General features: G+C 32.4%; 1 protein-coding gene across 1 annotated transcript in view; it reads left to right on the top strand.

Moving 5' to 3' along the window:
- LOC134277066 (vascular cell adhesion protein 1-like) overlaps nt 1-24867 on the top strand; it is a 65677-nt gene that overhangs the window by 4818 nt on the left and 35992 nt on the right. Inside the window, exons 2-3 of the mRNA XM_062759330.1 lie at nt 4744-5052; nt 17208-17498. Of these exons, the coding sequence (XP_062615314.1) occupies nt 4744-5052; nt 17208-17498 (600 nt within the window). The remainder of the gene's footprint in view (nt 1-4743; nt 5053-17207; nt 17499-24867) is intronic.

The raw sequence follows: 24867 nt of genomic DNA, 5'->3' as shown, positions 1-24867 counted from the left end.
TTCTGGGCTCGCGTCTCACCAGTGATGTAAGTTACAAATATACAAACTAACTGACCACTCACATCGAGGAGGAATTTTCACAAATCTCTATACATCACAACAATGTTTTATAATCAAGAAGAAAGAATTCATGCTTTTTAAATATACAAAAAGCGTTTAAATTGAAAACTGAAGTACATAAATATTGTACCAGAGACACAATGCATAAACTGATAAAAAAAAAAAATAATAAAAGTACATGTACATACAAAATCAAATAACAAGAATTTGAATTAACCTAGTGAGATAGAGTGAGAGAGGGGGGGGGGTGCAGAGAGAAAAAAGTGAACGATTTAGCAATTTGTAAGATACATGTAAATCATTAGAATAAAACACAGAGAGAAAGAGTGAGAAAGAGGATAAAGAATGCATCAATAAACAATAATGGATCATAATTAAGTAGTATTTTGTCAAAACTTATTCGAAACTTAAGATACCTGTGCAGTCTTAATTTAGTTTGTCCACATCAAATAATAGGAAGTCCTTCAAACGGGGGAGGGGTATGTTAAGGCATAAGATGTAAATTCGGCATCATTATGAAAATAATATCGTCTTAAGTAAGTTCCAAGAAAAATTTCATTCAGAATTGCGCTTAAAAATCGATTATATTAAATATATTGAATGAAGTAATAACATGAATTGTAATATTTGACTTTTATCGATGTGTCATTCATATTTTGTTGATTGACGCCGTTTCTTCAGTATGTCAGCCCGGTTAATCTTTACTAATAAGGATTTTTTGGGTATATTTTTTTCCTGTTTAAAATGCGTTCATGTCACAGTCGAATGAAACGACGTAAAGACACGGGACCTGGAACATGTGGAATCTGGGACCTCACTGCTGCATGCTGCATGAATACAGATCACAATACCCATAAGTGCAGACTATTCGATAAAAATTTCACAATACTAAACAATTTCTATGTGTATGTTTCAATTTTTTTGAGAGAATCGGTATCGCACGGCGGATAATAAAGATATGCTAAGGAGCTACAGACAGAGGCCCTGCGTGCGAGTACATAACCCTAAATGTAGAATATTGGTTTAATTTTCCACAAAAACTAAGCAATTAAATATTGTATATATTGAACATGTTTGAGAAGATCAATTTACTGAGGAGCTGAAGACACGGGGCCTAAGGATCAGCGAACGAGAAAGATCCCTCACTGTTGGGTAATGTGCAGTGTAATAGAGTATTTTAATAAAAAAAAAAATCAAGCATTCAAATAAATAAACAACAACAACAGAATATTGGTTGATTTTTGCACAAGAATAAGTAACTTTAATTGCTTCCTATAGATTTGTGCATTGAAAATCCTTCATGGCACGATTGATGGCACGGGAGCGAGAAAGATCCCTCAAGGCTTCACAGTGCAGATGTAAATTTGTAATAATTTATTGGCAATTTTAGCATTTCTTAATTGAATATAAAGTTCTCAAAGGGTCTTACATGTAAAAGAAAAATAATAAATTAATGTTTTATAAAATTAATGCCGATGAATACAATTATTTGAACTGTGAAGCATTGAGAGATCTTTCTCGCTCCCGGGCCATCAGTTTCGTGCCATCAGATCTGTGCATTGCTATATTCAACCGTGCCATGACCTATTTTAAGGGATCACGGTTGAATTTTATATTTAATCACTCAAGCAAACCTTGAGTGTTTTTTTTTTTTTTGGGGGGGGGGACTTACGCGCAACATTATTAAAGATAGATGAAATTTGTTGACAAAGTCATTGATTGGTATTCGATTTTCTTTTCTCCAATTTTCTCTTTTTTTTTTTAAATATTATGTCAAAGGAGGGAATGTCAAATATCAACAGTTCTCATTGATGATAGAATGCATGAAGTTTGATTCGTAAAAACAAATAACTAAAATAGATTAATTTTTTTTTTCGTTTACAGAGATATATTTAGGGACTTGTTGAAATTTGTAAGGCACTACGATATTGCAATAAGCTAGTATTCAGACTGAATATAAAAAATAGAACCGCGAGTTACAGATAAAATAGATCAGTGTGAAATAATTTTTTTCTTCTTTATCTCAATCATATTGATCATCTTTCATTAACAGTGACTTGTATTCTGATGCTACAAAATATTTATAATTTCTGTCAAAAGTAGTTTTTATCTTAGCTAATCAAAGTTAGAATGAAACGTGCATGTAATCTTAACAGTGTCTGTAACAATTATTTCATACCAAATTTTTCGAGAGTATTTTTGTCAAGTTAACAAGATTACAGATTTCTTTAAATGCAGCATCGCGTGTTTACAAACTGTCACAACGGACATTGCATATTGTACACTTTCGGCAGCGCCGGCAAGTACCCCGAACAGTAAGACGACAGGTGTCACTGCCGCCATGGACACTCGCCGGCTACATGTATATACAACCATGTAATATTACGCAAGATTGAAGTGACACGAGGATTCGAAAATATCTTCTCTCCTTTTCTCTCTCTCTCTCTCTCTCTCTCTCTCTCTCTCTCTCTCTTTGTGTTGTAGGTAATTATAAAGTGTAATTATATTTAAAAAGAAAACAAAAATAAAAAGTAATGTGTTAAAATATTATAATTTATTGGTCGAAGTGAATTTAAGCTGGATGTTTCATAAATACATGTTAGAATTATTAAACTGTTCTAGTCTAATCTTTCTTGTAGGTTTTTCTACAATGCTATATTTCCTAAATTGTTCAGTTATTCCAAAGACGTAAACATTATGGTTTTGTGTTTCCGATTTATTCGACGGAAATTTTTGTTATTTTACTAAACTCAACTCTTTTATAATTTTCCTATTAATAGTAGGATGTTTTTGAATCAAAGGAAGTGTTGTAATGTCATCAGTGAAAGATTGCTATTTAAAATGTGAAGGTAATTCTTGTAAAAAAAAAACAACATCTTATTAATAAGTCATACCATATCAATAAAAATTTAAATTCATTTAAGATTGCTTAAGATGATAAAGAATGCATTTTTTTTTGTTTACAAACATAAGTCTTAGTTCGGTTTGAAATAAAATTCATTTTATTTACACTTATGATTTGCGCAGTTTGACATTCACTTAATTTTTTTTTAACTTGAGATCATGATTTATAAGAATTTGGATTTAGATATATGTGTGATAAGTTCATGTGAAAAAATAACAGAATTTATAAATGCCCCAGCAATTGTACATACGATGCTTAAATTGATTTTATAACATTATATAGATTAATTAAGATTATATAGCAAAACGATCATTTAGTAATTTATTCAGTAAAAGAAAAAAGTACTTCTTAACTAGGCTAAATGGGAACCTTAGTATTTGTAAATTTTATTACTAAGTTGATGTAAAAATTTAAATGATAAATTTTTTTGATTGAATTTAATAATGAATTAAAAATTAATAAATACTGCGAATGAAATAATACATGAAATACCAAAAAATACTTTATGCTGAATATATTAAATCTTCATCTCCTTAATTCACCTGATAGCTTACTAAGGCGAAATGGGACTGCTAAATTTTACAGTGAAGGCGAGATGGGAACAAACCATATTATCTTGTAGATAGGGAAAAGAATTGTTACATTTGATTTTGTTTTTTAGTGTGTGATTGTGTGTCTAGATAGTACATGAAAATAGAAAGAAGAGGAAAATACATATTAACTACGTGTATGCATGATTGAATGTATCCACATAATAGCTGCGTACATAATTGTATCTAAAAAGTTTAAGTCAATAGAGTTAGGACAGCTATCGGTTTTTAATTACAAAAGAAAGGAAGCAGAAAATTTTCAGCGGATTCAAATAATTAAGTCAACTCAAAGAACTAAATTTTAAAATATAGGTACCGGAGAATAATTATATGTTAGGTATATTATATTGGTCCTTTGTACATGGAAACATATATCAATGAAATATTTATTCATCTGAAAAAGATTAATGATTAAAGATTTTTCTAAAAAAAAAAAAAAAAAAAAAAAAAAAGAAGCCGTTTAACTTAAAATCTTGTCTAGGCCTTTTTTTTCTTTTAACAGACGTGATATTGGAAATTTCACCTCAAAAATACTTACACAGAGGTAGCATGAAAATATAGATATAAAACAAAACTTTGTTGGCAGAATTATTATTAATAATTCAGTCATTTACTAGAATTAAGACTTTCTATTAAATAAAACTCAATGGGAAAAAAGGACAGGGTAAAACCGTGCCGTACAGTAATATACAGTTACGTGTACAGGGAATAATAGTAATGTACTGTGAAGTACAGTTATCTGTACAGTAAAAATCTGTGACGTACAGTGTAAAACAGTGACTGCGTACTAGGAAGTACTGTAGAGTACTGTGATGTACAGAGGAAATGTACTGTGAAATACAGGGAGGTGCTGGAAAATGCAGTGATTCTGCACAGTGATGTACTGTAATGTACTGTGTTGTACAGAGGCAAGTACAGTGATTTACAGTGAAAGTACAGAGTCTATCAGAGATTTTCAGAGAATAATCAGAATATCAGGGAATTTCAAGTCCAGTAGTGGATCCCCTCCACCGAACTGCACATGGTTTACTTTTTCCCTTAGCGGGGGACACAAATTCTCTGAATTAGCTTGTTTCATTTAGATTTGTATAGGAGTTAATTTTTAAAGGTATAACAAAAATAAATAACATGAATATAAGAACTTTAAAATTATCGATACTGGACCGATTCATTTTATGTTTTTTAAAGCAATACCAAGCAGACGGCCATCAATGTCAACACTAACATCTTATCAAGTTCCAGAAGGACAAAACATTCTGCTTCAATGCAGCTTATATTTATCCACATCTGATAAGGATTCATTCACGTGGTTTTGGACCTGTGCTGACGAAGACCCCACGTTAAATTCTACTTCCAGTGGTGATACTAGTATCAGCATTATGACTTTTAGGGCAGAGAGGAAATTCAACAAAAAATTTTGCTATTGTCGAGCAACATCAAATTCTTCAGGGCAAACGTATGATTCCACTTCTACAAACTTACTCATAACAGTTTATTGTAAGTATGTTTAAATTACCGGTATATTATTATTAATAGTGTAAATTTTTTTTCTTTGTATATACTTTGTCTGCATTCATGCGTTAACTTTCATTTCAGTGTTTTGATCTTATAGTTTTAATAATAAACATTATACATTTATTGACTGAGTTCGAGGGCAACATGTTTTGTCGGACCCAAAAACCAAGCTGTCTGCCTGAGGCCGTTAGGCCAAAGGCAGACAATTTGGTTCCAGGGTCGACAAAAGCATTTTGCCCGAGAACTTAGATTAGCCAATAAATGTTTTGTTAGACCTTTCATTTTATTTTATTTATTTATTCTCATACATGTTTTAACTGTCTTCCGTGTTGTAACATCAGGTTCTTCACTGTTGAATACTAACAGGGACCTATATACTATATAGTATATAGGTCCCTGATACTAACCAATAAAAATGAGATAATCTCCGCCCATGCTCTGACGTAAACGGTCCAACATATCGACCGATCCAACATCTCACTCAAACTTCGATTTTTTATGCCCGCTCAGCAAAATATAAAATTTTTTTTAGATTTTTTTCATATACAGCTCAACGCACTTTTTAAGCTCACATGGTTTTTCGCACAAATTAAGGTCACGTTGTTGAAATTAAAATTACCATTTTCGAATTGGAGTACATTGACATAACCCTACGTTATAGTACATATATAATATTCGAGCATAGATGTATCGTCAAATCTCTGCTGCTCTGTGAATGTGCCTTCAACCCCCTGGGGATTACAGCTGTCACGGCCAGCGTCAGTTAGGGTGTCGGACTTGGACTCTCTTGTTGCCTGCTAAAACTCCAATATTACCTATAATTCAGTTTTCAAACTGATATGCACAAATCTTCTCAAATAAATGTTTTGGTCATGAATTTAATAAAAAAGATAAGGAGTGATCAACTGCTAAAATAATATTGTTTATAGGTGATATTAATTAAGCAAACAATGTTTGAAATCCCTTTATTTCAAAGAAAAGGGTTTAGAGATCAGTTGTAATAGGCTAGGGGCTGAGGTTTATGAACAGAATCTCTGTGGACCTTACAACAATTTTTTATTTCAAAGTGGCATTTTTGTCAATTGAAGCGGTCAATTTGGCCTGTAGTCGGTTCCTAGGGAAAACTCTGAGTTGCTATCGCCAGTCGTCTCAGTTAAAATGATAGTCGATATAAATAGGGGGAAGTACCTGACAATTACAAAGCGCAAACCATTATTTGTTTTATATATTTCAACTTAAATAGTTTTTTAACCTTTATGTTATACTTATACATGTACATGGATTGTTTTCGGTAGGTAATGGGATAGTGACTGACACCTTAGGGCTAGTAACTTTGTTACTACCACAAGCCCGACGGGCTAGTATCTTATTTTTGTAATTGCACGCCCCTGAAGCATGTGTTTATTTGGTTAAAAAAATACATCAGATGCATAGTATTTAGAGTATACATATAGTTTGTCTGTGATATTTGTGATTGTGATGCCTGAAAGGACCTTGATTTGGAAATAAAGGGTGACTGGAAATTCCAGAAGCCCCCCTTTTTTTGGAGAATACCCATACAGAAGGGTAGAAGCCCCAATAAAGCGGTCGAAGCCCCATAAAATTGATTAATTTGGGGTACATAAAACCCTAAGGTGATGTTTAAATGAATGTTATTGATATCCGTAAATTTTTTTAGCCAATTTTACCTCAGAGTCGACAGAAATCGGGCGCCATTACGGGTTTACCGTACACCACGCCCGATCTAATTTCGAAGCGAGCTGCTGTTTATCATCGTATAGATAAAGTTTAAAATAATTCATTTTAATTTTAATATGTTTGTTATGCAAGATATATATAAAATATTATGTAATACATATTTTTAAAAATTTAAGGACGTTAGATATTAAGATAATATGAATATGTGCATTAATTATTCATATTATCAGGGACCTGTATACTTAGTATAGAAGTCCCTTATATTATCCTAATGTTACCATCTCTAGCCAAATGGAGGCCTCCTTTTTCTAGAGCCATAATTTAAGATTTTTTTTTTTTTTGGAGATTTTAAAGAAATTCTGAATTTAGAGATATTAACATACCCAAAAACTTCAAAGCAACAATAATAATAAAAAATAGTAAAGATAATTAATTAATTAATAATTACTTTTATGTTTCAAAGAGAACAAAAAGATAAATTTCAAAATATGAAAATACAGAATTTATTTTTGAGATTTTAGGCAAATTATGAATTTAGAGATATAAAAATATGAAATTCAAAGGTTCAAAGCAACGATAATAATTAAAAATAAAAATGATAATTACTTATATGTTACAAAAAGAACAAAAAATAAATCAATGCCAAAATATGAAAATACTGAAACCTGGAAAGAAATAGTAAATTAAAAAAAAAACATCAATTTTCAAAAATATAGTTCAAATACCGGTATATAGATATTTTATAAAAGTAACCTTTTATGTTTTTTTCTTAGAAAAAAAATCAGATGTTTTAAGTATTTTACATCAGTTGTTTACATTTTAATTGTCTTTAAATTAAAACAAATATGAATTAAAAAAAAAAGTAAAGTAAAAAAACCACCACAAAATAAAATAAGTTTTGATTGAAATTTAAATATGAAAAAAATGGACTGGTTGAAAGTGAACTGAAAATCTTTTATCATCTCCAAGCATAGGTATTTTATGTAATTTTACATTTCATTGCCAGTTGAATCTGTCGACTAAAAATTTCCATTGCCTCTCTGTTCAAACTAATCCCACTGACATGCCAAATGTTTTTATTCAAATTCATTAAACCCCTACATCTCTAAAATATCACATTCTGAGAATTTCCATATTTCCTTCGTAGTGTGTTATTTATATTCCTATAATGAATGCATGAATACTGAATTTCAAATTTAAATAAACATAGAAGGAAAACAAAACAAAATAAATACCTTAGAAATTAAATAAATTAACAACTTGATTCATTAATTAATTTAACTTAATTATATATTATAAATGATTGGAATTTAAAAAAAGAACTTTATTAATTGATTAATTGCCTGGTTAAATTCATTAAAAAAAAAAAAACAATCAATTAGTATTTTCACTACAATGTCTATCAACAGGTTAAATCTCAATGTTTTTATGTAACAGTACACATCAGCTATACAAATATTTTCATATTTTCCATAATGATTTTTGATATAAAATTCTTTTTGGTAGGTACAAACCAGTGTGGATAAAAGTATTCAAGCAGGCCATGATCATGAAATATGTTCATAATTTATATTTTATTTCATTTAGGAAATATGTAAATATCTAATACTTCATTTATATTCTTAACTTTGCTTTCATATTTTTTTTTTGAAAATAAAAATCATATATTATATTATTCACTTTTGATCAAGATTACGCTAATGATTTACTCGAAATGACTTCAGTGATCGCGATTTTAGATCGGGCGTGGTGTACGGTATACAGTCTAGTCGAACCCTCAAACGGGGGTATACCCCCAAACGAGGGTTTTCCTTCCCTTAATGCAACGCACGAATTTCAAGAACGATAACTCTCCTTATTGAAAATATATATATTTTTTTTAAAAATCACAAACATGCAAAAATAATTCGTCTACACCTTTGTTTTCAATTTAAAAAAAATAATAAATTACTTTTCGTTTTTATTTACCTCATTTCTGAAGCACAAAAGTTTGTTTATAAGACAGAGGAAATTCGGACGGGCAGAGAAGAAAGTGTCGAAAAATAATAAATAACATGTTCATTACACAAAATTTGTAATACCGGGGAACGGAATTATATGTAGTTTAACTTTAAACAAAACATTGTTTGTTTATTCATCCGTTTTATTAACTTATGCATAAAAAATCTAGTTGTATCAAACATGGAGGTCAAGGCAAAGAATACACTAACTTTGGGAGAGAAAAAGTCTCGATTTTTACAATAAACATATACTTTTTCGCAATACAATCTCAGACCTGTTTACTCTTACGATTTCGCCGTATTTTTTACGGATTTTAAGTACAAAATACGTCTCACGTTTTTATGTTATGAAAATACGGAAATCGGAAATACATTTGTTTGGAATTTTGCAGTTAGTTTTCGTGATGTTCGTTTTAATAATCAGAATGATTGATTGTAAGTTGTTTAACGTCCTTCTCGAGAGTATTTCTCGCATATGGAGACGCCACCAGTTGCCGGTGGGGAACTGCAAATTTTGTCCTCTACTCGGGCCATTGAGCAGGCGAAGATCTTTTTCGTGCCAGCACGGGACCTCAGTTTATACGGTTTCATCTAAAGGACCAATCTCCATGTCCCTAAGTGGGATCTGAACCCTCGATGTAAGGATCAAGTCCACTCTGCCACGCCGGCGACTTAGTAATCAAATAAACAGTCTCCATAAATATTGTAAAATCAATGAAAAATTAAATCTTACTGGCAAATGCCAAATCTCAGGGACAGATTTCATAAAAATTACTGAGAAACAACGAGATGGGTAAACAGGTCTGCAATCTCTTTAAACATCTTTAATCTATCAAATTTGAGTACATACAGAGCTACGAAATAATCCATCACTTTGCACGAGCATATTTTGTGGACCACACGTTTTTCCGTGAAAAACGGCACTTTTTGAGTGTCTGCGCATGCGCCGTACCCCCGGTTGAGGGTACGGATTTCCAACATCCGTTTACCCCCGTTTGAGGGCTCGACTAGACTGGTATATGAAGAAAAGAAGAAATGGCGCCCGATTTCTGTCGACTCTGAGGTAAAATTGGCTATAAAAATTTACGGATATCAATATCATTCATTTAAACATCACTTTAGGGTTTTACGTACCCCAAATAATTCAATTTTATGGGGCTTCTACCACTTTATTGGGGCTTCTACCCTTCTGTATGGGTATTCACCAAAAAACGGGGGGCTTCTGGAATTTCCAGTTACCGGGAAATAAAGAATCTATCATCATGTACAAAATAGCTGCACAAGTATTGAGATGATGGAGATTTCAGCACTTATATTTATTTGTAAAAAAAAAATGGATAAATAAATGATTGAATTAACTTACTTTTTTGGATTCCCTCCTGAGATAAGCCCTCCAAGGCTTCTTCGGGGTGCTAGTAAGAAGAGTCGTGGGGTGGGCTTGCCGTTTCCCAAGTGCCAAGGCCGGTGTGGTGCAAGAGTCCACTTTCGTCTGCCGTGTAGGAATGGCATCCTTATTGAGGTCCTTTCTGGATACTGTCACTCCCATCGACTCCATAATCCTTGTACATGGCAGGGTACGCATCCTCAGCGACGTGAACGGAGCACAACGTGGACGTCTTCGAGGGACCCTTCCAATCTCGTCTGTACTGTTGCACAAACTGTGTCCATCTTCGCAAAATGGCAGGCCTGTCAAAGGGAAAGTAGTGTAGGCTAATTCCATCCATCAGTCCACACGAAAATGTCATAAAAATCCACTGAAAAAAATTCTAAAAACTAATTTTAAACAAACTATACACTACATACTACGATCGCTATACAACAAAAGTTCACAAAAGTCACTAGAAATATAAATACAGCTCTAAAAACGTCCTCGAAAATTCACTCTTTCCTTTTGTTTTCAAAATGGCCGGTCCATGTAGTGACGTCACACTAGTGCATTGTGGGTGCCAAGGGCCAAAACCGCGCGATTCACAAAGTCGCTCAGGTGTGAATTTGGGTTTTTCCCAAATAACTCCGTTAAACGTGCTCTTCGCCGCGCTCTAAAACATATAAAAGAATTGCCACCCATTTCCATTACCCTTTAAAATTGTTATCTAAAGTTTCCAAAGTTGACGTTATTAATAGGAATTTATATATAAATGGTACGATATCGATGTGTTGACTATACGATTCTACCATAGGGTTTTAACAATTGTATAAAACGAGCTTTCCTTGATAACATGTACATGTAGTTGAATTTTTAGTTTTAATTTTTTTGTTCATTTACCATATTCTTCTTGGTTTTGTCGAAATGTAGCACCGAAAAGGGATAACATTGCAAAAGGAAACCACACTAAAGGGAAGGATAATGAAGTATTGTCTATTTATTTCAATTTTTTTTGGGGGGGGAATAGTAAATTCCTTCTATGAAAAGGAAAATTCCTCTGCATTTACGGTATGAGAGGTTAGAATTTTGCAGTGGGATGAATCTCTCATGAGTCCAGCTTTTAGATCTTGACTCTGAAAAACCCCACTTTTCTAACATCTAAAGCAGTCAAACAGATGAAAAATACTATCATCACACCGAGATAAAGAGTCAAAATTTACAGAAAATACAACTTACAGTAGCTAAACTGTGCCCATGTCTACGTTTCTGCAAATAGCTATAATTGCTTTCAAAAGACCGGATAAAAAGACAGTAACTGTTGTAATTGGCAAGAAACCACAAAAATTCGAATGAGAGTAGTTGTTATTTTTCGGCCATGAAAATATCAAAGTTCTACCAATTGATATGTGTGAATTGTGTTTTAATAAATGAAATACCCCCGGGAAAATTCAAATAATGTAAACAAATACATTTAAAATGTATTTTGATGCCTCGGTACACAATATTACATTATAACAATGTGACCTTAATTTGTGCGATAAACCATGTGAGTTTATAAAGTGCGTTGAGCTTTAGATTTGTAAACTTAAGGAACAATTTTTTAAAGGTTAAACAAAACGGGCATAAAATATTTTCTTGGAAACATGAAGAAAGTAGAGAACTATTGATATTTTTAAAAAGTACAAACAGTACAAACTATAAGCACAAAACAGGGATCTTTTGAAATTCCAGGCTGAATCCTGAGCATACATGTATTAGTTAAACTGACAACAGATGACAAGGGCCGACAAACAACTAAATTATGACAAACGAGATGAACTCAGCTATCCTATCGTTAGCTTTGTTTACTTATGTAGTAATGTTCCAAAATCGCCTGCTTATGGGGTGTTTATGTCCCAACTTCTTCGCAACCAAAGGGCTTTTTTTTAATACGATCAATTTTTAAGGAGAAAAATGCTTCTCACTAGTGTGTTGATGTTACAAGGATTCCAATAACCTCCTATCAAGTCCTATAATGAATGACCTTGTAGGCAAATATAACCTATTGCCTTTTATTTATTTTCAATCTGAAGTTGAAAATGATTACATGACAGTCACAAAGACCTATAGATTAAGTGGACACGCAATGAACAAGTGATCCTTTGTAATGTAGTTTTTTCGTCAACCATTATCTTTTAAATCATTTTTGATTGGTTAAAAAGAATATCTCAGATTTTTTAGTTAAGCAGGTTGCGCGTCCCGGCTGGTCACTTTTCATCACTGAATAAAACCAGCCGGGCGTTAGCTTATTCCTGCCTTCTTTTAATTTATATAGGTAAATATATTTTTTTATTTTTACTTAGGTAACAACCTTTAAAGTCATTGTAATTAACAAAATTTTTAGAATTAAGGTTCATTCAGTTAAAGAATTTTAAAAAGTTTTATTTACTAGATTTAATTATTTTTTGTCTGTGTCTTAATTAGTTAGAAATCATTATAGTGTAGTTAGTTACTTTGTTACGCATATCTAATGCAAACTTGTTTACACATTAAAAGTATATAGTTAAATAGTTCTTAGGTTGCACAGTACAATTTGTAAATTTTATTTTGAATGGGATCGGGATCAGAATGCAAATTATTGTTAGACTGAACAGACTTACTGTCAATGTTGTTAGGAAATGTGTGAGATGATCGCCGATATGTTATTAGTGATTTATTATATAATAATGGCATTTATAGTCTCAAAAGCTTATAAGCCATTATAATGCCATTATTGTATAATAAATCACTAATAACATATCGGCGATCATCTCACAATTATTACTAAACTATTTAACTACATACTTTTAATGTGTTAACAAGTCATTGCGTGTCCACTTAATCTATAGGTCTTTGTGACGCAACTAATTAAACAACACTTGGCCAGGTAAATAATTCTAGGGACTTCGTTAATCTGTTAACAAAGAATTTATCACTCATGGACTACATCAAATGGATGCTATAAAAACATTTACAACAAAATTACCCCAAAAAGCTTGCGAAGCCCACGTTAGAAAAACTTTTTATCAATTGAACAAAGAACCTTAATTTTGGCATTTCCGATAAAGTAAAGTTGACATGTGCAATAAATAACATGACACTTCAGAGTAATCAGACAAAAGCTAAAATAAAATATATATATAAATTCTGAACATATACTTTTAGCATAAAAATCAATTTAACATTAATTCTTTAATAATTAATTTTACTTAAATGTTTGACATAAATATGAGTAATTCATGAAATATTTTTTAAAAAATAAAAATTAAAAGTTTTGAATTATTAAAATTAATTACATATTTCAGAGATTAATAAGTATATTGAAAAACTGTAAGTTTTTCTCCATGACAAATGTCTTTTATTAATTTTCAATCTGAAGTTGAAAATGATTACATGACACTATCATAGGCTCCAATTTCGACTGACTTAGTTCATACCAATTGTTTAGCATTTGTTTCATACTGATGTGATCATTTTTGGATTTTTATTTTCAAATATACCAAAAACTTCTGAACCCACTCTTTATTTCGTTTGAAATTATATAGTATATGCACTGAAATCATTTTTAGCTCTACTGGTCAGAGACCAGAAGAGCTTATGCAATAGTAATGCGTCCGGCGTCCGTCCGTCTGTAAACAATTTCTTTAAAATGCTCTTTAAAATCCTCCTACAGTTTTGGTTTGATTTCAGTATAACTTGGCACACAAGGAGACTTCACTAAGATACATAATTTTATGTATCGATCTTTGATTTCGATGAGCGGTGTTGCCGTGGTTACTAAAAATAGAAATTTCTGTGAGTACTTTCAAAATGCTACTCCTACAGTTTTTTTGATCCGTTTTCAATATAACTTGACACACAAGTAGATCTACACTAAGAAACCTAATTTCGTTTATCGATTTCTGATTTCGATGAGCGGTGTTGCCGAGTTACTAAAAATAGATATTTCTGTGAAATACTTTCAAAATGCTACTCCTCCTACAGATTTGATCTGATTTCAATATAACTTGGCACACAAGTAGACTACACCAAGATACATTATGCTATATATCGATTTTTGATTTCGATGAACTGTGTTGTCGTGGTTACTAAAAATAGAATTTTTTGTTAAATACTTTCAAATGCTACTCCTACAGTTTTCGTCTTATTTCAATATAACTTGGCACACAAGTAGACTACACTAAGGTTCATAATTCCTGTTTATCGATTTTTGATTTTGATTAACGGTGTTGCCATGGTTACTAAAATTGAAAATACTGTAAAAGCTACTCCTACATCTGTAGTCTTACTGCAATTTCCTCCCACAAAAAGAGCTCAATCAAGCATCATTATTCTATTTTTTGCTGTTGTCAAGTCTCAAGTCCCAACTGCTACTTTTCTCTTCATTTCTTATAAGTACAATCCAGTACGTAGAGCTTCAGTCTTGACAGAGACTTCTGGTTCTATTTTGAATTGTGTCGAAGATTAAGTCAAACGTTGGGTTATAATCGTAGAGACACTTTTTAAAATTGTAAATAAATGTTCCGTCTACTCTGATCTTACCTGAACATTAAAACATAAGGTTCAAGGTGGTTGGACATGTAAACAGGTAACGTCTGCTCCTCATATTGATCCCAACTCTGAAGTTTTGGTGATAAGGGTGTTCAAAATTTTATCTTTTGTAAATATTTTGTATCATTATTTGATCTCTTTTAACTTTTTCATTAATACTACCTAAAGCAAAGAAAATACGCATATCTATGGCACGCCAAATTCACAACCAGAAGTCTCTGTCGAGACTGTAGCTCTACTGGTTTGTACTTATCAAAAACCATTGCTAGCACTATTTTATGTATCATTGTGTAGTCTACTTGTGTGCCAGCTTATTTTGAAATCAAACCAAAACTGTAGAAGGAGTAGCGTTTTAAAGGAATTTCACAGAAAATTCTATTTTTAGTAACCATGGTAACACCGTTCATCGAAATCAAAAACCCATGCACTATTCATGTATCTTAGTGTAGTCTACTTGTGTGCCAAGTTATATTGAAATCAGACCAAAACTGTAGAAGGAGTAGCGTTTTAAATGAATTTCACAGAAAATTCTATTTTTAGTAACCATGGCAACACCGTTCATCGAAATCAAAAACCGACGCACTGTTCTATGTATCTTAGTGTAGTCTACTTGTGTGCCAAGTTATATTGAAATCAGACCAAAACTGTAGAAGGAGTAGTGTTTTAAAGGAATTTCACAGAGAATTCTATTTTTAGTAACCATGGCAACACCGATCACCGAAATCAAAAACCGATGAACTATTCTTTGTATCTTAGTGTAATCTACTTGTGTGTCAAGTTATATTGAAATCAGACCAAAACTGTAGAAGGAGTAGTGTTTTAAAGGAATTTCACAGAGAATTCTATTTTTAGTAACCATGGCAACACTGTTCATCGAAATCAAAAATCGATGCACTATTCTATGTATCTTAGTGTAGTCTACTTGTGTGCCAAGTTATATTGAAATGAGACCAAAACTGTAGAAGGAGTAGCGTTTTTAAGGAATTTCACAGAAAATTCTATTTTTAGTAACCATGGCAACACCGTTCATCGAAATCAAAAACCCATGCACTATTCTATATATCTTAGTGTAGTCTACTTGTGTGCCAAGTTATATTGAAATGAGACCAAAACTGTAGAAGGAGTAGAGTTTTTAAGGAATTTCACAGAAAATTCTATTTTTAGTAACCATGGCAACACCGTTCATCGAAATCAAAAACCCATGCACTATTCTATGTATCTTAGTGTAGTCTACTTGTGTACCAAGTTATATTGTAATCAGACCAAAACTGTAGAAGGAGTAGCGTTTTTAAGGAATTTCACAGAAAATTCTATTTTTAGTAACCATGGCAACACCGTTCATCGAAATTAAAAACCGATGCACTATTCTATGTATCTTAGTGTAGTCTACTTGTGTGCCAAGTAATATTGAAATCAGACTAAAATTGTAGGAGGAGTAGCGTTTTGAAAAATTGTTTACAGACAGACGGACAGACAGACGGACGGACGCCGGACGCATTACTATCGCATAAGCTCTTCTGGTCTCTGACCAGTAGAGCTAAAAATGAGATTAACCTAGTTTCACATTTGATAAACTAGGTTTATCGACTGTAAACTATAGTTTACAAACCGTAAACTATAGTTAACGATTCGTTAAGTATAGTTTTCATCTGTAAAACTATATTTAACGGTTGTTAACTATAGTTTACGAATGATAATCTAAGTTTATCTGTCTGTAATAAGCGTTAACAATAGATTTTGTTGATAAACATAGATTCACGTTTGTAAACTATGGTTTACAATCGTAAACTATAGTTAGGAGTTGTTAATCATAGTTTCACAAATCGTGAAACTATATTTATCAGATCGTTAACTATAGTTAACGGTTTGTGAACTATAGTTTACAATTCGTAAAACTGTATTTATCAGATAATCTATGTTTTGCAATTGCAAATGATTGTTTTCAGTGTTAAGTATAGTTTACGGTTGTGAAACATAGATTATCGCGTTAACTATGGTTTACGGATGTAAAATATAGATTAACGTTGTTAACTATAGTTTACAGTCCGTAAACTATTATAGTTTACAACCGATAAACCTAGTTTATCGACTGTGAAACTTATGTTTAGCTTATTTTTGTGAATTTGGCGTGCCATACATATCGCTGAGATTCTATGTATGATCTAACACGAATAAAATTTGCTACAGAAACAGGTTATATGATTAAAGGGAACTCAATTTCATTAAAAATTAAAAAATGCAGAATATTGTTAGAAACACAATGTTTAGAAATAAAAATGCTTGCATATAACAGCTTTTAGAATGCAAAAACATTATCAGTAAAGTTGGCGCACACTTCATGGGATATTTTAATACGGATATCCCATAAATGAAATGACATCGATTAAAGATTTGTATCTATCTTGAAGACTGACATATACAAAATGTTTTATTTTAGAATGGCCAAATTACAAAAAAATATATTGGGATATATTACAGACGCCGTTTTTGTTCTTTAAATATAGATGCGCCATTGACAAAACCAATTTTGAACATTTCTCAAATAATAAAGCCAGCTGGCGACGATATAACTCTTCAGTGCTCGATTGACTCGCTTGGCAACCCTCAAATAATTTGGTCCTGGAAATGTGGAACTCAAACGATTAACTCTAGAATTACCTACATTGGGCTGACATCAGAAGTTGTTTTCGAAGCTGATCCATATCTCAATGGCAAGTCTTGTTACTGCGAGGTTTATACTCCTTCACATTACCAGTTTAGGGCATCGTCTAATGCTGCAGAAGTCAGTGTTCTATGTGAGTTTTATGATACATTTAAAAAGTTACAATTTAGATAATTATGATACTTTCTGCATTATATTTTGAACAAAAGTTTTATTTTTAAATATGTTTTATCATTATAAGAACAATGTCACTATATTGTGTTCCCTACATATTTCAATATAGACAATAGTTAAGAAATACTCGTACCCGCGATTTCCAAATAAAAGAAGCAAATTCAAAGAATTGTAGTCCTCCGATATTGGCGTCTTTGTGGGTAAGATGCCATTTTATGGCATACTGTGTCAAATATGAACGCCCTATCATACTAGTATGTCATTCCGAAGTTTCCATCGAGGTTGTTTTTTATACTCCCCGCTTGAAAAGCGGGAGGGTATATAGTAATCGTTAATTCATAAGTCCGTCTGTACGTCCGTCCTTCCGTCCGTCTGTTACGCTTTGGGGTACCCTTCTCTTATCCGCAACTCCTCTCATATCACTGAATGAAATTTGATAAAACTTTCACAGAATCTTAATTACATATTTCCATTGTGCACCTCCTATTTTACTTTTTGATCCGACACATATTTTGGGTTTCCGGCCACAGCAAATCATGGACTTTGCCATTATAACTATATGAAGGCGGGGGTATCATTTAGTGAGCTCATCGCTCACAGCACCTCTAGTTTTTTAAATTTATAAAAGGTCAGTCGTGAAGGTCGTATGATCAGAAATCATAGCATGCTCGGAAATATCTTGTCACAGGTAATAGACATGTCAAACATGAAAGCCACACCTCTTCTCAATCAAAAGTGATAAGGAAAAATGACCATTATTGAAAAGAAGGTGAAACTTAAAAAATCATAGAGTATTTAGAAAGGTCTTGTAACAAGCAATACACGGGTTTAATATGAAAACCATAGTCTTCTCATTCAAAAGTCATGATTAAGGTTTAAGTTTTTGAAAAGTAAGTCAAACTTCAAGGTCACTAAGTCAAAAATCATTGTGTTTCTTGTCATGGTATTTAAAAAGGTCTTGTCACAGATGATACGGATCTTTTATATTGAAGCCGTATCTCTTCTAATTTAAAAGTTATGACGTTATCCGCGTTGCACAATGGTTAGAGCGTCTGCTCTAGAGTCGCGAAGTAAGGAGTTGATCCTTACGTCGCAGGTTTGAATCCCACTGTGGGAGGTTGAGACCGGTCCTTCGGATGAGATCGTATAAACCGAGGTCTCAGTAGGTGCTTGCACATAAAAGATACTCAATGGCATCAATTGCCGAGTATAAGTCAAAATTTACAGCTCTTCATCGGCAAGTGGTTGCGTCTCCATATGAGTGAAAAATTCTCGAGAGGGACGTTAAATAACATATTATCATTCAATCAAAAGTCATGGCCAATTTAAAATTATGTTTAATTTTTTAAAATTAGATCAAACTTCAAGGTCAAGGGGGCAAAAATCATAGAGTATTTAGAAAGGTCTTGTCACACACCCCTACTAATTATAATTAGGTGTTCGTAACCTTTTATATTTCGGTGTTCCACAAATAATAAAACCCAAGGAGTTCAGAGTAGCTCTGGTAGTATCTCTGGTGAGACTTAGCGAGATAGGGTAATTAAATTATTCAATGTGGCTAGGAAGTTACTAGCACGTGGAGACACGGTAAACAGAAAAGTTATGTTGTGTTTCAATCTTCACAACGCAATATTATCTTATATTAAATGTACTTCAACCTCTCTTGAATTCATTCAAACTTTAATGAATATTTTACGACATAATTTTTCTGCAGTCATGTTTTAAAATTTGTATTTGGACAAATATACTGGCATGGGAACTGGGATTATATTTTTTGGCTTCAAATTAGCAAAAGAGGTAAGAGCATGGCTCTAACTGACAAAGTACTAATATCACCTGAATGAGAATTGCATTGTTGGTTAAGTACGGATACTACAGGAATTTTACGCTTGGAAAAAATCTAATGATATCGGAACGGGCACAAAGAACTTTTTTTTTCTTCATGCATTTGAGTAAATAAAAAACTTAAAAGGAATTCTACTATTTCCATGATCACAATAACAAACAATTCATCTGTTAAATAAACGTGAAAACTTGTAAAGAACATTTGTATTCGATCCTTCGTTGCACTATCGATAATTAAGATATAAGGTATCATTTTTAAACATCTATCGGGATATAAATACGGGTTGGTCACGAGATTAAATTCCATAAAGCCCGAGGGGCTTTTATGATGAATTTAATCTCGTACCAACCCGTATTTATAACCCGATATTTTTGCTTGTCAACCTTTTTAGGTAAGAAAAAAATTCTCTGGTTGCCCCCCCCCCCACCCCACTTTCAAAAACGATGCTAGGTGCCTGTATCAACATACATATCTTGCATGCTTAACATAATTATCTTGCTTGTGGACATAAATAAGTCGCATGTTGACATAATTTTCATGCATGTTTAAATAACTAAGTATAATGTTGGCATAAATTTCTTGAATGTTCACATAAATAAGTTGCATGTCTACATACTTATGTTGCATGTTGACATAAATAAGTCGCATGTCTTCATAATTATGTTGCATCTTTGATGTCAGATACAGGCGTTAGTAAGTAAATTTAACCATATTCAAATATTTTTTTATAAGATTGGTAACTTGCATGTCGACATAAATAACTTGCATGTTTTCATAAATTTAATATGTTGCATGTTGACACAATTTATTTTGCATGTAGGGGGCAGGAATATGCCACCATAGTATACCTTACCCTTAACTTACGTCGCGGGTTTGCTGACGTCATTAAAACTGGGTACACAATTTATATGATTTGGGCGACTTTCTTGTGCACATCTGATTATGACGTCACCGTGAGAAAGGGAAAATTTCTAGCTGTAACTTTTGTTGAAATTGGTAGTTTAGTGTAACAGAAAACACAGAATATGCTGAAGTTATAAAAAATAATGAAGGCTCATTTTGATTCAAATGACCATCACTGAAAGTGTTAGAAAGCGTTTCATTATGTGTTATCAATCGTATCTTCTCGGGTCTATTCACAGGCACCTGAAAAATGGATAATACCCCCCCCCCCCCCCCCTTTTTAATGAAAAAAAATGTAAGAGTGTAACAGTTATAATACCTCGAAAATATAAAATTTCCCCGTCAAACACATCTATGTGTCGTTATATGCAAGCAGATTGTACTTTTTCTCAAGTTTAAAGAATGGCCCTATTCGGTATAATAAAAATACACGTGTATTTTTATTATACCGAGTAGGGCCATTCTTTAAACTGGGTATTATCTTTAAAATGGGTATTATCCATTTGAATAGACCCGAGAAGATACGATTGATAACACATAATGAAACGCCCTCTATTAAATACATGTATTAAATGTGTATAATTATATAAAAAAAAAGATATCTAACACCGAATTACACTCGATACCCCCTCCTCAGAAACGCACTCATTTTAGTGTACACTTTCAGTGGAATTGCATGAACAAATTGTTTATTACCATTGTCTTCTACGATACTTTATCTACACAACCATATATGGCATGCATGTCTTTGTTTTCATTTATCTCCGTAAACAGCTTCAAAACTTTGCTCACCGATGGAAAGTCGAACTCGATTATGAAACGGTATGTGCTAATCGCGGACAAATCTATATACAGGTTGATCACAAATTAAAAACTGCTAAGGCACTCTGAGGTAATACTAATGAAACATAAACTAAATTAAATATATTTTTGAGCGGCATTGACCTCTTGTAAATAACCACAGGCAGGATATGACCCCCTTCCTCCTTTCCATTTTTTACTTGCTAACGCCGGGAGTGAGTAAACCTTTCCAATTTTTGAATTTAAACTCCAACCTATATGTGCATGTTGATTAGATCGAAATATTTACTAATCGGAGGCACATAAAGAATTATATAAATGGAAATCTGAAAAGGAGGAAAAGCGTGTTTCAAATTTATCGACGTCTGCATATTCCATGATTCTCTACGCTTTAAAATAGTGATTATGCAAGTGAAGATTAAAAGTGAGGCACACTGTATACAAAGTGCTAATCGAAAATCTACTTGATTTGGGTCACTAGCTATATTTGTTTGGATCCTTCGAAGTTTCTGTCTGCACATTTAGACAAAAATGTCTTTTATATACGTTTTTTACTAATAATAAAACTACTTCAACCAATGTGAAACTTCTTCTTGCTAAATTTAAAGATTATTAGGTTTTTGTGTTACCCATCCTTCCTTAAACATCAGTAGCACGCGTTTTTCACGCATCTGATGGTCATATTTTGACTAATTAGCCACTTGAATGGACTCTTGACATTACTACAATAAAACATTTATTGTTTTGTTTAATATAAATCCTAATCAAACGTTAGCTATCAAATTTGACCACAAGGTCTTCGTTATATCTTGACAATCACATCAAATTTGCACCTACCCAACTTTTCCGGAGCTATTTTTGGTTTGCGTAGAAAATATCCAGAAGGCTATCTTTGTTGTCATGACAGCTATACTTTTTTCGAGTATACATATAGCAATTAGGCCTAGTGCAATTTGTGAAATAATTTATTGACGTTACCTTGTGTTTACAACAGTCTTGTACAATATTTTCTTCCCCACACTCCTCTTACATTTCCAATTTGGCCCAGTCTATAGGAGGTTCATGTGTCATATGCTCACCTTGAGCGTTTTATGCTCAGTCAGTGAGTGTAATAATATGTATTTGTATAAATTATAGAAAAAGTAGTGTGGCCTTTCGTGAAAGTATCTTTTTATTTTCTAATGGAAACAACTCTAATGACTTTTTTATTTCGTTAATCAATATGTTTAGTTCCATTTTATTAAAATTCCGGAATAAAGGATGGATCCAGCATAAATTTCTTTGGGAAGGGGAGGGGATTACATTGTTGTCCATAACATTTAAAGATCCTGACACAAAAACCCTACTTTATGGTTGGGGAAGGGGTCGGCTTAATTGGTGGACAAGCTACATTCTTCCATATATAGCGGTATTCTCATTTTTTTCCATCAACTTATGACAGTCGTTCATTAACAAAAACATACCAAAGAAAAAACTTTAATGCCGCTTACCAAATTGTAAAATCTTAAACAATTTTAAAGATCGATTTCAACTCTTTGACTTGATATATACACATAGCTTTGTAAATATTTAGTGGTATATATATATGCATTCAAAGTTTTGATAAGAAAACACAATGATTAAAACGCATTGAGCTTCAAATCTTAATGCCGCTTCGTTCATTTACAAATTTCAATTCAGCCAAATAAGCGTTAAGAAGAGATTGCATGGGATATTAAAAAAATGTTTTCATGAAATAAAAAGAAAACAAACGGGTACCACATTCTCGAAGAAATGCATGGATCTTTTTTCATAAAAATCAGAGCATATCCCTGATAATCAATTAATTTCCGTAACTATATATTTTTGAATTTCTTTAATTTTCATAGACTCTGTTTCGGATTCTTAGCTTTAAGTTCTGATATCTGATGATAGTGTGAAAATAGGTGAAATATTACTAAAGTTGCATTATAATCTCGTTATCATAGATTTATAAAAGAGAGAGAGAAAGTGTATAAGGCTCTATGACGAAAAAGTTTGATTTTTCTACAATTATGTTGTCGGTAATGTCATCTTCAACATATTTGATTCATATAATAGTATTGTACTGAAAGAAATGATGATTGAAAATTGTTTTTTAAACTTATTTAGTGGTAAATGGGTACGTTAATATTAAACGATTCCAGCCATAAGAATTTATCTCTGAATATGAATTGGTCAGGTTTCTATACTAAGTTTTGTGCTTATATTACGGAAAAGTAAACCCACTGTGTTTTTTTCTAAATGGAGTCTGGACCCATTCTATTTAAAAGTCGAATATTTCTAGAATATTAAAAAAGTGAGGATAATGAGCATTGATTTATGTCGAAAAATTTACAAATACAAATATATGAGCAGGGCATAAATACGGACCCTCCGGAATACCAGAAATGGGAACAGGTGCCTAGGAGGAGTAAGCATCCCTTGTTGATCGGTCACACTCGCTGTGAGCCCTATGTATTGATCAAGTAAACGGAGCATTTCGTGATCAAATTTAGTATAAAAACTAAGGTCTTACAGTTGGGTGAAAGAAGCAAGCCAAAAAAAAAACGAACCAGGATAAATTAAATAATAGGTGGAAAAATATTTTTTGTCTCAACAATTCATTTTTTAAAGCAAACTGACACACAGCCAACAAGAAGACACCGTAGCGTATACATGTAGTGGTTAACGCATTCAGTCTCACGCCTATCATGAGCTTTGGAGAGAGTTCGAATACTAGTAGTTTGTGAAGCCTTTATTTTCCTTTTTACATACCAGGTCCTTTAAAACATTAATGAAAATATATAACATGTATTTATCAATACATTGTAAGTTATTTAAAGACATAAATTGGAGAAAGTGTCTTTGGATTATATCCCCCCCTGCCCTATATAAGCCACCGTTCTTCAAGAAGTATTCTAGGCAAATCAAACATAGCATTTCTGTATCAATCGCGACAAAATGCAAATCAAGTATAGCACAAACACCAGCAATGATTACACATTTCATCAAATTCTATAATTATTTATTTCTGTTTAACTTCTTTTGACTGATAATTGTTTCTCTTGTGATTATGAATGCCAATATGTTTTCAAAACTGTTAAAATCGCAATAATTTTATCAAAAATCAATAAATCTTGATTTCATGCAAATCACAAAAAGGATCCGAAAAAAGTATAGCAATCGCAAAAATATGTTGCAAACATATAATAGCATTCACTCAAAACAAGAATAGCTCAATTTCTCAAAAAAGCGTAATGTATAGAAATCAGATGATGTTTCGTGGGTGAATTGAGGAGAAAACTTATATACAATAACTTTTACAACAGAATATACTTTGAAAAAATTAAGAACAATTGAAATAATTCAGAATGAGTGAAAATAGCATTTTAACTTAGTAAATGAGAACGGTATCGAATTTCTAACATGTTTCAACTTAAAAATTTCCTCAAATATATTTACATTGATTCTACAAAGGTTTAATAAGTTTCCTAATTTCTTAAGGTTACTTTTACCCATTTTTGCTTGCAGAATTTTCTTTTTTACCCATAATGCATCAGAGTACCCAAAGCAATATAGCTAGTGACCCAAATCAAGTAGATTTTCGATTAGCACTTTGTATACAGTGAGGCAGACGTCGAGAATATTAAACAAACTGCAAGCCGTCTCTTTTTATATATGTATCAGTAGAAGATGAAAAACATGTATTTAAAAACAGCGTAAAGAGATAAAAGGGTAACATAATTAATAACATGCAATACGTATTTTAAAAAATCCA

Source organism: Saccostrea cucullata, unplaced genomic scaffold, assembly GCF_032062105.1.
Source record: "Saccostrea cucullata isolate Sc308-1 unplaced genomic scaffold, CSIRO_AGI_Scuc_v1 ctg1380, whole genome shotgun sequence".
Taxonomy (NCBI): domain Eukaryota; kingdom Metazoa; phylum Mollusca; class Bivalvia; order Ostreida; family Ostreidae; genus Saccostrea; species Saccostrea cuccullata.
The sequence above is the reverse complement of the archived record's forward strand: the minus strand, read 5'-3'. Positions and strand labels throughout refer to the sequence as shown.